The sequence below is a fragment of the Cetorhinus maximus genome, chromosome 10, assembly GCF_964194155.1.
Source record: "Cetorhinus maximus chromosome 10, sCetMax3.hap1.1, whole genome shotgun sequence".
Classification (NCBI taxonomy): domain Eukaryota; kingdom Metazoa; phylum Chordata; class Chondrichthyes; order Lamniformes; family Cetorhinidae; genus Cetorhinus; species Cetorhinus maximus.
This window is the reverse complement of record NC_135888.1, coordinates 102327092-102340095: the sequence shown is the minus strand read 5'-3', so window position 1 is coordinate 102340095 and position 13004 is coordinate 102327092. Positions and strand designations below refer to the sequence as shown.

The window sequence follows — 13004 nt, the reverse complement described above, 5'->3', positions numbered from 1 at the left end:
TCCAGAGTCCTGGCTAATGCAGATTGTGGATCTGAACATCAATTTGTATGGACCAAGGTTAAGGACATGTGGTGGAGACAGAAACATGCAAAGAGAAATTCTCCCAAATGGCAAGCAGATTGCTTACATAAGAACTTCAGTATATTTGAACAAGTCATATGGCAGGAGACAGTTTCAAATGGAGAAGTGGAATCAACTTGGGAAAGGTTCTCATCTGCTATAAAAATTGCATTGAATGAAATATGCCCAAAAGCTGAGATTGGCAAGAAGCCATGGATAGCCAAATGTCTGAAACTGATAGAAGAGCGCCAGGGAGGAAAGCAAATGGGCCATCAAGGAGTTATTACAAAAAATCTCTGTAAGAAAGTGAAAAATGCTTGCAGAGCAGCCAAAAGGACCTGACTGAAAGAAAAGGTGCCGGCAGCAGAAGATGCCCCTTCTCAAGGGCAATTGGGGATGAGCAATAAATGCTGGCCTAGCCAGCAACACCCACATCCTGTGAACAAATAAAAATAAGGACAGACCAAAGAAGTATTCAAGATTGTCACAACTCTGTCAAAGAAAGAAAATGTATTAGTGTGAAAGGAGCAGATGAGAATATGATCTATAAAGTTGATCAGATAAAGGAACAGTGACAGCAACACTGCACCCAACTGAATAGATCAGATTCAAATGCAGCAAATGTACAGCTTGCAACTTGGGAAGAGATGAAACCAGAAGTGCTGATTAGTGAAGTTGAACTTGCAGTTAAGAAGCTGGAGAACAAAAAAGTGGCAGGCTTAGCTATCATAGCTGCTGAATCTCTGAAGGCTAGAGGAGCAACGGCAGTAAAAGCCATGAAAAAAATCATTGGCCTAATACAAAGAAGTGGAAATTGGCCAGATGATTGGTCAGTTTTAACTGGTGACATTGCCAAATGTTCATGACACCCGAGACTGCTCAAAGCATAGAACAATTACCATGATAAACCATGCCAGTGCTCAGGCAAAGACTCTTATACTTCTTCACACCAGAAATAGGTAAGAAACGGTTTAGTTTCACTGCAGGCAAAGAATCACCTGATGCCATTCCAGTGCTGTACACCACAATTGAGAAGTATGTCAAAAAGCAAAATTACAAGAAATCATGGGCATTCTTTGTAGACTGTGCAAAGGTCTTTGTCTCAGGCCACCACGCAGAACTATGGAAAACCCTGAGTGAGTTTGGAGTACCACATCACTAATCTGGTTCATTCTGAGGCAAAGGGCATGGTGAGTGTGCTTGGAGTTTTCAGTCTTGGCAAAGGAGCCAGAAAACTAAGTCTGCTTTTGCCACAACTGTTCAATGCCAAAGGGGAAAAGTCATAAGATAAATCAGTTCTGCTCTCACAGAACACCTTAGGAACCAGTATTGATGGTCACAACATCTGGAATATCAAATATGCTGATGACAGTACCCTAATACCGAAGACCAGCATGAGCTATCCATGATGGCTGAAGAACTGAGAAGATCATAGACTCATAGAGGTCTACAGCACAGAAAAAGGCCCTTCGGCCCATCGAGTCTGCGCCAGTTAAACAAGGCTAACTATTCTAATCCCATTTTCCAGCACTAGGCCTTGTATGCCATGACATCGCAAATGCATATCCAAATACTCCTTAAATGTTATGATGTATATGGTTTCTGCCTCTACCTTTCAGGCAGTGAGTCACAGATTCCCACCACCCTCTGGGTGAAAAAATTTTTCCTCACATCCCCTCTAAAACTCCTGCCCCTTACCTTAAATCTATGCCCCCTGGTTATTGATCCCTCCACCAATGGGAAAAATACCTCCCTGTCTACCCTATTTATGCCCCCCATAATTGTATACACCTCAATCATGTACTCCCTCAATCTCCTCTGCTCCAATGAAAATAACCCCAGTCTATCCAATCTCTCCTCATAACTAAAACTCTCCAGCCCAGGCAACATCCGGGTAAATCTCCTCTGCACTCTCTCTTGTGCAATCACATCCTTCCTATAATGCGGATCCCATAACTGCACGCAATACTCTAGCTGTACCTAACCAGCTTTTTATACAATTCCAGCATAACCTCCCTGCTCTTGTCTTTATTAGCCGAGGCATAGAATATAAGTATCCCATATGCCTTCTTAACCACCTGTCCTGCTACCTTAAGGGACCGGTGGACATGCACACCAAGGTCCTTCTGACCCTCGGTACTTCCCAGGGTCCTACCATTTATCGTATATTCCCGTGCCTTGTTTGTCCTGCCCAAGTGCATCACCTCACACTTATCTGGATTAAATTCCATTTGCCACTGATCAGCCTGTCTATATCCTCCTGTAATCTAAGGCTATCCTCCTCACTATTTACCACCCCACCAATCTTCGTGTCATCCGCGGACCTACTGATTAACCCTCCTACATTCAAGTCTAAATCGTTTACATGTACCACAAACAGCAAGGGACCCAACACCAATCTCTATGGAACCCCACTGGACACAGACATCCTGTCACAAAAGCACCCCTTGACCATCACCCTCTGCTTCCTGTCACTCAGCCAATTCTGGATCCAATTTGCCAAATCGCCTTGGATCCCACGGGCTCTTCGTTATCAGTCTCCCATGCAGGACCTTATCAAAAGCCTTACTGAAGTCCAAGTAGACTAAGTCAAATGCATTGCCCTCATCGACACACCTGGTCACCTCTTCAAAAAATTCAATCAAATTGGTCGGACATGACCTCCCCTTAACAAAACTATGCTGACTGTCCTTGATTAATCCCTGCCTCTCCAAGTGTAGATTAATTCTGTCCCTCAGAATTGCTTCCAGTAGTTTCCCCACCACTGAGGTTAGACTGACTGGCCTATAGTTCCCTGGTTTATCCCTTCCTCCATTCTTGAATAACTGTACCACATTGGCTGTCCTTCAGTCCTCTTGCACGTCTCCTGTGGCCAGAGAGGTATTGAAAATTATTTCCAGTGCCCCTGCTATCTCCTCCCTTGCCTCACTCAACAGCCTAGGATACATTTCATCCGGGCCGGGAGATTTATCTACTTTTAAGCCTTCAGACCACTTAGAACCTCCTCCCTTTCTAGGCTAAATTCTTTTATTATATCACAGTCCTTTTGCCTGATTTCCATACCCACGTCGTCCCTCTCACTTGTGAACACCGACACAAAGTATTCATTTAGAACCCTACCTACGTCTTCCGGCTCCACACACAAATTACTACTATGGTCCTTAATGGGCCCTACTCTTTCCCTAGTTATCCTCTTACCGTTAATGTACTTGTAAAATAACTTTGGATTTTCCTTTATTTTACCTGCCAATGTTTTTTCATGCCCCCTTTTTGCTCTCCTAATTTCCTTTTTAAGTTCCGCCCTACACATTCTATACTCCTCTAGGGCTTTCGCTGTTTCGATCCCTCAGTATCTGCCATAAGCCTACCTTTTTCTCTTTATCCAATCCTGTATATCCCTCGACATCCAGGTTTCCCTGGATTTGTTGGTCCCACCCTTTATCTTTACTGGAATATGTTGGCCCTGTACTCTCCCTATTTCCTTCTTGAATGAGTCCTACTGCTTTCCTGCAGATTTACCCAGAAGTAGCTGCTCCCAGTCCACTCTGGCCAAATCATATCTGATCTTATTAAAATCGGCCTTCCCCCAATTTAGAACTCTGATTTCTGGCCCATCCTTGTCCTTTTCCATAACAACTTTGAATCTAACGGAGTTATGATCACTATCTGCAAAATGCTCCCCCACTGATACCTCTACCACTTCCCCAGCTTCATTCCCTAAAATTAAGTCCAGTACCATCCCCTCTCTCGTAGGACCTTCTACGTACTGGCTTAAAAAGCTCTCCTAGATGCATTTTAAGAATTCTGCTCCCTCTAAACCTATCACACTATGACTAACCCAGTTAATGTTGGGGAAGTTGAAATCCCCCACTATCACTACCCTATTATTTTTACACTTCTCTGAAATTTGCCTACATACCTGCTCTTCTATTTCTCTCTGACTGTTTGGGGATCTATGGTACACTCCCAGCAATGTGATTGTTCCTTTTTTGTTTTTAATTTCAACCCATATGGCTTCATTTGAGGAGCCTTCTAAGATGTCATTCCTCCTTACTGCTGTAATTAATTCCTTGATCAATATTGTAATACCCCTTCTCTTTTACCTCCTTCCCTGTCTCGCCTGAAGACCCTATATCCTGGAATATTGAGCTGCCAGTCCTGCCCCTTTCTCAACCATGTCTCTGTGACAGCAATGACATCATACTTCCATGTGTTAATTTGTGCCCTCAACTCATCTGCCTTAAGGACAAGTCTGAAGTTTGGGTTGAGCACCAGAACAGCAAGACATACTTATGACAATTCATGGTGAGAGCAACATGACAATCAGTTCCCAACCATTGCGAACGTAGATCAGTTTTGATTTCTGGGATCAAAAGTGATCAGAAATGGGAATAACAGCACTGCAATCAAGACAAGGCTAGCAATTGCCCACACTACAACTGTTCAGCTGAATGAAATATGGAGGGCATTCAACACTGGCCTGTATTTGAAAAGCAACTTGCAAAATCCCTGGTGTGGAGCATTGCACTGTAATGGGTGGAAAGCCTCAATAAGGCTGATAAGAAGAAGATTACAGCTTTTGAAATGTGGCTCTGGCAAATGGTCCTTAAAATCAACTGGACAGAGCAAAGAATCATTGAATTTGTCTGCAGGAAAATTGGATTCCCAGCGTCTCATAGACTTTTAGCAGAAATTGAGAAAGTACTAGAAAAGGCAGGGCAAGAGTCTAATGTTGGCAACAATAGAAACATCAGTAAAGAACAGGTCAGGCCAGAGAAGGACTGGATGAGTGGACAACATCAGAAACTGGACTGAGGGAGGAATGACTGGGGTGCAGAATTGCAGGGAAGAGAGAGTTGTCTACAGTCTCATGGATTATGGATAATTATGGATGGATGGTACAGAACTTAAAGGGGAGATGCTTTCCTCTTTTTATAAAGGGAACTGATTGGTCCACTAGAATTTTTTCTGGCAGCCTGGAGAAACTGAGGTAGGGTTCCCCTTTTTGCTAAGCTCTCCTGGTGGTGGAAGTATCCATGTGTGTCCCACAGCATTCTAATTGCAAACTTAAAGTCACCTTAAATTTATTAGACTTCTTAGAAGATAATTTTCTTCTGTAAAAGGAAAATTTTGAATTCAAGCAGCCCTCCAATATTTCCACTTTCTTAACCACTTAATTTACAATGTTTTAAACAGTAAATGTGAAGGAATGCAACTCCCATAAGCAGTAAATTTGTTGACGTTTTTCATTTTAATTATGATCGAAGGGAACGGATGCAGCAGTCGTCAATGTACAGCTTGTGCAAAGGAATGCGCAACATTGCAATGGATTTCAGAAACCTTAAGGTTGCTTATGAAGAATATCTATGCATGAAGGCATTATTGCTGCTTGGTACAGGTAGGTATTCTGTTTGGGAATAGTAAATAGACTGGACACATCATATTGTTTGTTGTTAATTTGTAGATGTCAGTCTCAGTGCAATGCCTATTAATCATTGTAGCAATGTGGCACAGCACTCTGCCAAGGAATAAGAGATCTGTGATTATATCTGAATTTTCATTGGATGACTTTCTAATTTCAACCATGTTATAAAAAGACACCAATGAGAAACTGGACACATGCCCACAGGCTGAGAGAAAAAAATAAAATCCTGCAAGGCCACTCTCAAAACATTTGATTGAGCACTGAATTATGGCAAAATAATTAAATACAAGCACAAAACAGTTATTGATTATCAAAATCTTAATCCTGAGCACTTGTAAATGCATTCAATACAGAAGCAAAGAGTATGAAAAAATGACTGAATACAATTGTGTGCAAGTAGACAGTATATACATATAAATGTATAAAATCTGCTTATGTAGTCAAGTATCATCTTATCTCAGTGGTAACAGTTTAGTCTCTGAATCAGCAGGTCATAAATTTAAACCCTATTTCAGGACTTAGGCTAACATATCAGTGCAATACTGCGAAAGTGCCTGCTGCATCAAGTCCCCAACTGCCTGTTCCGGAATAACTTCTTTGCTCCTCTTTGAATAATGCAAAGGAGCCTTGTAAGTATACCTGATGGCCTGGCCAATATATAAACCTCAACTAACATCACCATACAAAAATTAGCATTCATTTGTCACATTGCTGTTTGTGGGACCTTGCTGTATGCAAACCTTTGGCCAATTTAACTACAATTAAAATATTTAGCAGTGAAACATTGATATCTACTGATGACACTGTATAAATGCGAGTTCTTTTATGATACCATTGTCTTTAGAGGAATCAAATGTGGAAATGGAGAAAATTTGTTTTTTTTGTCATTTACAAAGTGACATACATATATATTAGTTCACCTAACTGTTTTTTGCCCTGTTGCAGTTCCAGTAGATGGTTTGAAGAGCCAGGCTATGTTTGATGAAATTCGAACCTCCTACATTAAGGAGCTAGGGAAAGCCATAGTGAAAAAAGAGGGAAGCTCAAGTCAAAACTGGCAACGTTTTTATCAGCTGACCAAACTTCTGGATTCAATGCATGATGTGAGTAAAACTCCAGGGAATTTCATAGGTTATGATACTAGCCTATCATTGTGTATAGCTTTTAAGTAAAGTTCCTGTGTTGGTCAGTCCATCATTAAACTGTACAGCAGTGGAATTTCATTGCACTGTCCTAGCCCACCCATCTTCAGCTGCTTCGTCAATGACCTTCCTTCCATCATAAGGTCAGAACTGGGGATGTTCACTGTGCAATGTTCAGCACCATTCGCAACTGCTCAAATACAAAAGCAGTCCATGTCCAAATGCAGCAAGACCTGGATAATATCCAGGTTTGGGCTAACAAGTGGCAAATAACATTCGTCCCATACAAGCGCCAGGCAATGTCTATCTCCAACAGAGAGAATCTAACCATCACCCCATGACATTCAATGGCATTACCATCGCTGAATCCCCCACTATCAACATCCTGAGAGTTTCCATTGACCAGAAACTGAACGGAACTAGCCATATAAATACTGTGGCTACAAGAGCAGGTCAGAGGCTAGGAATCCTGCAGGTAACTCACCTCCTGACTCCCCAAAGCCTGTCCACCATCTACAGTGCACAAGTCAGGAATATTATGGAATACTCCCTACTTGCCTGGATGAGTGCAGCTCCAACAACACTCAAGAAGCTTGACACCATCCAGGACAAAGTAGCCCGCTTGACTGGCACCCTATCCACAAACATTCACTCCCTCCACCACTGGTACAGTGGCAGCAATGTGTACCATCTGCATGACACACTGCAAGAACTCACCAAGGCTCCTTAGACAGTACTTTCCAAGCCCACAATCACTGTCATCTAGAAGGATAAGGGCAGCAGACATACCACCGCCTGGAAGTTCCCCTCCAAGCCATTCACCGTCCTGACCTGGAAATGTATCACTGTTCCTTCACTGTCAATGGGCCAAAATCCTGGAACTCCCTCCCTAACAGCAGGGTGTACCTACACCACAAGGACTGCAGCGGTTCAAGAAGGCAGCTCACCACCACCTCCTCAAGGGCAACTGGGGATGGGAACTAAATGCTAGCCCAGCCAGCGAAGCCCACATCTCTTAAATGAACAAAAAAAAACCCCACTGCGCTCCAAATCAGGATTGATATAAACAGAAGGTAGATCAGCATGGGCGGCTCTTCACAGCTGTCCTGTTAGCTGGTTAAAGCCCAAGACTGACATAGTCATGAAAGCAGACCAATCATGTATCCTGTTTTACATATTACAGGGACGAGATTATGCTGACAGTGGGCGGAATTTAATGTTGGTGTGGAGCTCTCACCTGCTGGCTGGAGAACCCACGGGACCCTGTGTCACCTTTGATAGGGAAGGTCTCCCAGAATTAAGTACCCATCAGGCAGTTAACTGGCCAGCATTGGGCCTTCCCCATGAAAGGAAATACCATGCACCCCATGAATAGCTGCCAGCCAATCGGATGCCAGCAGCTCACTATTACCCATCAGTACCAACAGGAACAGTGGCTGCTGCCGGTAGTTCACCCAGCAGAGGCCGACAATTGACATGGGAACCAGCCCACAGTTGAGTGAGGGCAGGATGGGCCTCGCAGGGAGGGGATCACTGGATGGGTGAGGGAAAGGGTCCTGAAGAAAGGCCAGAGGTGCAGGTCTTAACAGCCAGCCCCTGACTGATGCCGGATCCCTTATCAGGCACTGAGTGCTTTTGAATGAGGGGTTTTCAGGCTCCCTGCATGGCAGCTCCCAGTGTGGCAACTCCCTGCCCACTGCTGATTAAACATCAGGTGGCATTAATTGCTCACTAAAGGGCTCAATTAGCTTGCGGGTGGGAAGGCAATCCACGAGCCTCTCCGCCCCAGACTTAATAGGGCGGAGGTAGGAAAGCAGCGGGGTCTCCATCCCACACTCTCCACCGCCCCCCCGCCCGATTAAATGCTACCCTTGCCTCCAAGCTCTCTGCCAGATGAATTAAATTCCACCCAATGTGTGGAATACCCTTAAATAAAGTTTTGCGGTTCCTACTGCACTGTTAAAGCTACACAGAAGGAAAATGTATTCATTCCACTTCATATCCTGTCATAGTTATATGCTATAAATTGTTTGAAATATGGTAATCATTATGCATGTCTAAAAAAAAATTAGTGAAGAGACGACCAGTTAATCTGCTTATCCAAAACTATAGTTCTCTTCAAATACAGTAAAATCCGGATGAGTCAAAGCCCAGACAATCAGCCCACAAATTTGTGTTAAGTGGAAATACTAAATGAAAACACAGTAAAGCAGTGAATGTGTGAAGAAGTCTTTATTCAATTTGTTCACACCTTACAATGGTGTGACCTTGTAAAAAGCCAGAACTTTGCATTGAAAAATGTTGGGTGTTAGCTCCAGAAAAACTCTTAATTGTTTTCTGCTTACCATGCTGTCTTTGGATGTGCTCTGTACAGTCCACCATGTCAAAAATGCAGTCATACGTTTTTTCAAATCCCGGAGCATCGCTATGGCCTTTGAGGCATCAACTAGGGAAACAGATGGGCGAGCGGGGCAGGCATTCATCGGATTCTTCAGGGTAATCAGCCTCCTCACTCTCCATGATTTCATGCTCTTGTGTGGTCTAACTCCGCTCTGGTTAGCCAGCACCAGTGACCAGCTAGACAAGTTCAGCTAATCCAGAGTTACCAGTGTGAAATTTTGGTTTATCACGGGCATTGTTCTATAGGATTTGCTATTCTACTGGCAGTTGACGATTTCAACATAACTAGAATTTTGTGTCATCCGAGTTTGACTCATCAGAACTCCACTGTATTGCTATGAGATCTTTAATGTCCTCCTTGACTAATAGGCGAACATAAGCTCAGCTTTATATCGCATCTGAAGGATAGCATCTGCAAAAGTAATGTGTTCAGTTCCTAGTTTGAGTCTCGAACTTACAACCTTCTGAGCTATAGACACGAGTGTTATAATAGTTAATGGGAGAATCATTAATGATAGTGCAACATAAGAATTTGAATAATAAAACTCGAAAAAAGTCATACGTGGGAAAAAAATGCATATTATAAAACCTGAGAGAAATGGTGTAGAAGTCTGATCCTGTAATTTCCAACACAGCAAGATCCTGATCTTTACTATGATACAAGGAAAGTTGGGCGTGCAAGCAAGGTACTTCTTACAAAAATGAGAGACTACATACCTCCATGAGCAGTGTCCAAAAGTTCCTTATACAGCTAAGTTAGTTACCTATTCGCCCACCAGGGAATAGTGGATAACTGGGGGGTTGCTACTAGAATACATCAATCTCTGAGTTCCAAAGTCATCTCTATAACTTTGAGTCTGTATTCGCAAATCTATTTTGTAATCCCTTCATATTCTAGTGATTTTTAACCCTTACAGAGTTGGCTGTATAAATGTGTTGTGCTTTACTAATATACTTGTTTTCTCTTGTAGTTGGTTGAAGGGTTGTTGCAGTTTTGTTTCTACACCTTTGTGGAATCAAAGACTCTCAGTGTGGAGTTCCCTGAAATGTTGGTGGAAATCATTAGCAATCAGTTACCAAAAGTCATGGCTGGCATGGCCAAACAGCTCCGATTTCACCACAAATGACTGCCTTAAAACAGGAAAAAAATGCCTTAAAATTATCCTGCATAGCTTTTCTTTTCGCAAAGTGATCGGGATTTTGGAAATGTTTGTCCTGCAAACGCTTGCCATTATGTCATATGCACTACATACAGTTTACAGAGGATTGGGCCTGGGCTGAGGCGAAAAGGAGATGAAGTTTTACAGCCTAAGGACTGTACATTGGAAAAACATAGGTGGCAGAAAATCTGCATGTATTTTGTTTGTAAACTTTATTTTTGTGTACTGTGATACAGATTTGATTTTATGCATGCATTCTAATGAAAAGTTTACAGTGTATATCAGAAAAGGGAAAATTGTGCCTTTTTTAGCTTTTTAAGTCTAATGTAGCCAATTTGGACAGTTTACTGTATTGTTAATGCAGGAGAACTGCTAACTTAGTTTTTTTTTTCTCTATCTGTATGTATTTTTTATATTAAGTGGAATTTGAGCCTGATAAAGTTTTTCTTTATAGCCATCATTGAATTCTGTGTTGTACAAGTGAGCCTGCTCATTGCTCTCATGTAAATATGCAGAAATTTTGAAAGAGACTGATCAACTACAGATGAACAAACTGGTATTTGAATTACTCAAAAAAAAACAACTGGTGTGTGATCGGAAAGGACAAATCTCTAATTTCTGGAGAGTGTGGATAAATGTATGCAGCCCTCTGCGAGCCCATGGCCTGGGTTAGATAGTTTATAGGAACATACAATGGCCACATTTGAAGAAGCTGCAAAATTTCTGCCAATTATTTGCCCTTGGCATCCATGCCACATTTTAAAATTTACTTTGTTTGGTTCCGATGCTTGTTGGTTCATCATTGCTGTTAGATTTGTACCCATGCTCCATAATGGAGCTAGCACATCTTCTGTAATAAGCACCTGGACCTTTTTTAGGAAAATCCCCTCTCAGCTTTGACGGGGTTGATGCATTCCTCAATGTAAGCATATTGTAAAATTTAGACTGACAGAAGCTAATTGTAGTATAGGCTTAATTCTGGCGATAAAAGTTTCTATTTTTTAACTCTTAATCTAATTGCAATCTACCTTTATATTCAATACATTTCTAGTTGATTTCAGTCATATCTATGCTTCCCTCTGATGTGCAGTTTGTAATATTTTAGAGGACAGTATCACCATGGAGTGGGGAAGAGAATGGGAGTTCTATTCGTGTTCACAGTTGTAGTGTTGAGATGGTAATTCAAGAAGTTCTGATTATTATTGTAGTTAAATGCAAGTAATTGAAATGCACCTGCTGAAAGCAAGAAGGGCTGCCTTCAGAAAGAAATCAGAGAATGTAAAAGCAGAAACAACTTGTAAATTTATTTCTACTCTTATTTGCAGTCCTCTCACCTTTAGCCTTGGCCATGGAATTTACTGCACCCACCATGGATGGTGTTATGCAATTAAGTATAATTCAAACAAAATAATTTAAACATGTCACTTTCTGCTTTCCTTCAAAATTTGGCACTCCACTCTCAACTGGTGATCTGGTCAAGAACTAGTAGTGTAGTTAACTGAGTTGGAGCATTAAAATTAAGCTTGTCTTTAAATCCTTTGATAAAGAGGAAATCCTCACACTATTTTTGCCACTGTCATATCCACCACATTTTATCACAGTAACTAGTGCACATATAAGCCCAGAAAACCCTCTGTTCAATTTGCTGAGTCTCATTAGCTAATAAGATGTTTGTAGTGCAACAGCATCAAAGCTAACCACAAACCCTTGTTTTCAAGATGCAGTACAGTAATGACCAGTTTGAAAAATTGGTAGGAAAAGTTGGGGGGTTGGAGTTGGGTGAGGGCTGGAGGGTGGTGATACATTTCAACAGCTTAATTTTGGAAAAATTTTGCCTTGATTTTTTGCCACATAAGTGAGTTAAGTCACAGCGTTGCTTGTGCTGTGTACTACCATATGTCCAAGATCTTCAGTATGCTTGTACTTTGGGATGGAGAACCCATAACATTCACATTGGTGGGGCAAAAATAAGTTTATCCTCTGACACTTATTGTATTTGAAGACATTGATATCAATTACCTGCCCAATTAGCCTAATTTTTGCAAACAGTTTAGACAAAATGCTTTGCTTTTAATAGCAATAGCATCAGTACTGCAGTAATCATATCTCGATCATAGGAAATCAATTTCACTCCATTCAGTTGCAAGCTTTCTGTTGGTTGTCATTGTGCACAAGAGGAGACGACAACAGGAACATTAACTGTACCAATATGCTGACAAAGTGATGCAACCATGTTTTTGACATTATGATAAATGGAAAGGAAATGTTACATTTATGGATTTGAATTTCCCACTAATTTTTAACATTCATTCCAAGTCAATGAAGAGCATTAGTTGCTGAGCCCTTTATTTTGGCAATTATTACTTCTGATGCTACAGTGGCAGCACAACACGTGCCAGAAGCAAGTTAACATGAACTGTGGAAAGTTGATTTGACCTCATAAGAGCAATTTTTATGCCAACATATCACTAAGTATTGTCTCTTCATTTGGAAAAGCCCTGAAGCATGTTATCGTTTAAATGCAACATATCTCAGTAAATTGGCAGTTGGTATTTTTAGTTTGTTGAATAAGGTTTGGTTTTCCATGGTGCAGTGAATATACTGTCTGGTTTATTGTGCAATGTGTTTTATTGCGAAAGCATGCGACAGCCTTACAAGGTCACTTTTAGAATGCATCCTTAATCGTTATAACATACCTTGCAACCTGACTCATATTTTTTGAAGTATAGTACACTTTTTTTAAAGTATACATTCTTATTGCTCCATTCTCTAAGCATATATAGAAAATAATGTAATTAATGTGGGATTATAGACGAC

At 41.4% G+C, this 13004-nt stretch overlaps 1 protein-coding gene across 2 annotated transcripts in view; it reads left to right on the top strand.

The window, feature by feature from the left end:
- Positions 1-10644, top strand: part of LOC144685897 (glucocorticoid receptor-like) — a 141964-nt gene extending 131320 nt beyond the window's left edge. For both annotated transcript variants that reach the window (XM_078550909.1, XM_078550908.1), the window contains exons 7-9: positions 5328-5458; positions 6431-6588; positions 9999-10644. In XM_078550909.1, coding sequence (XP_078407035.1) covers positions 5328-5458; positions 6431-6588; positions 9999-10154 — 445 coding nt within the window. In that variant the 3' untranslated portion in view covers positions 10155-10644. The remainder of the gene's footprint in view (positions 1-5327; positions 5459-6430; positions 6589-9998) is intronic.
- Positions 10645-13004: the final 2360 nt, after the last annotated feature.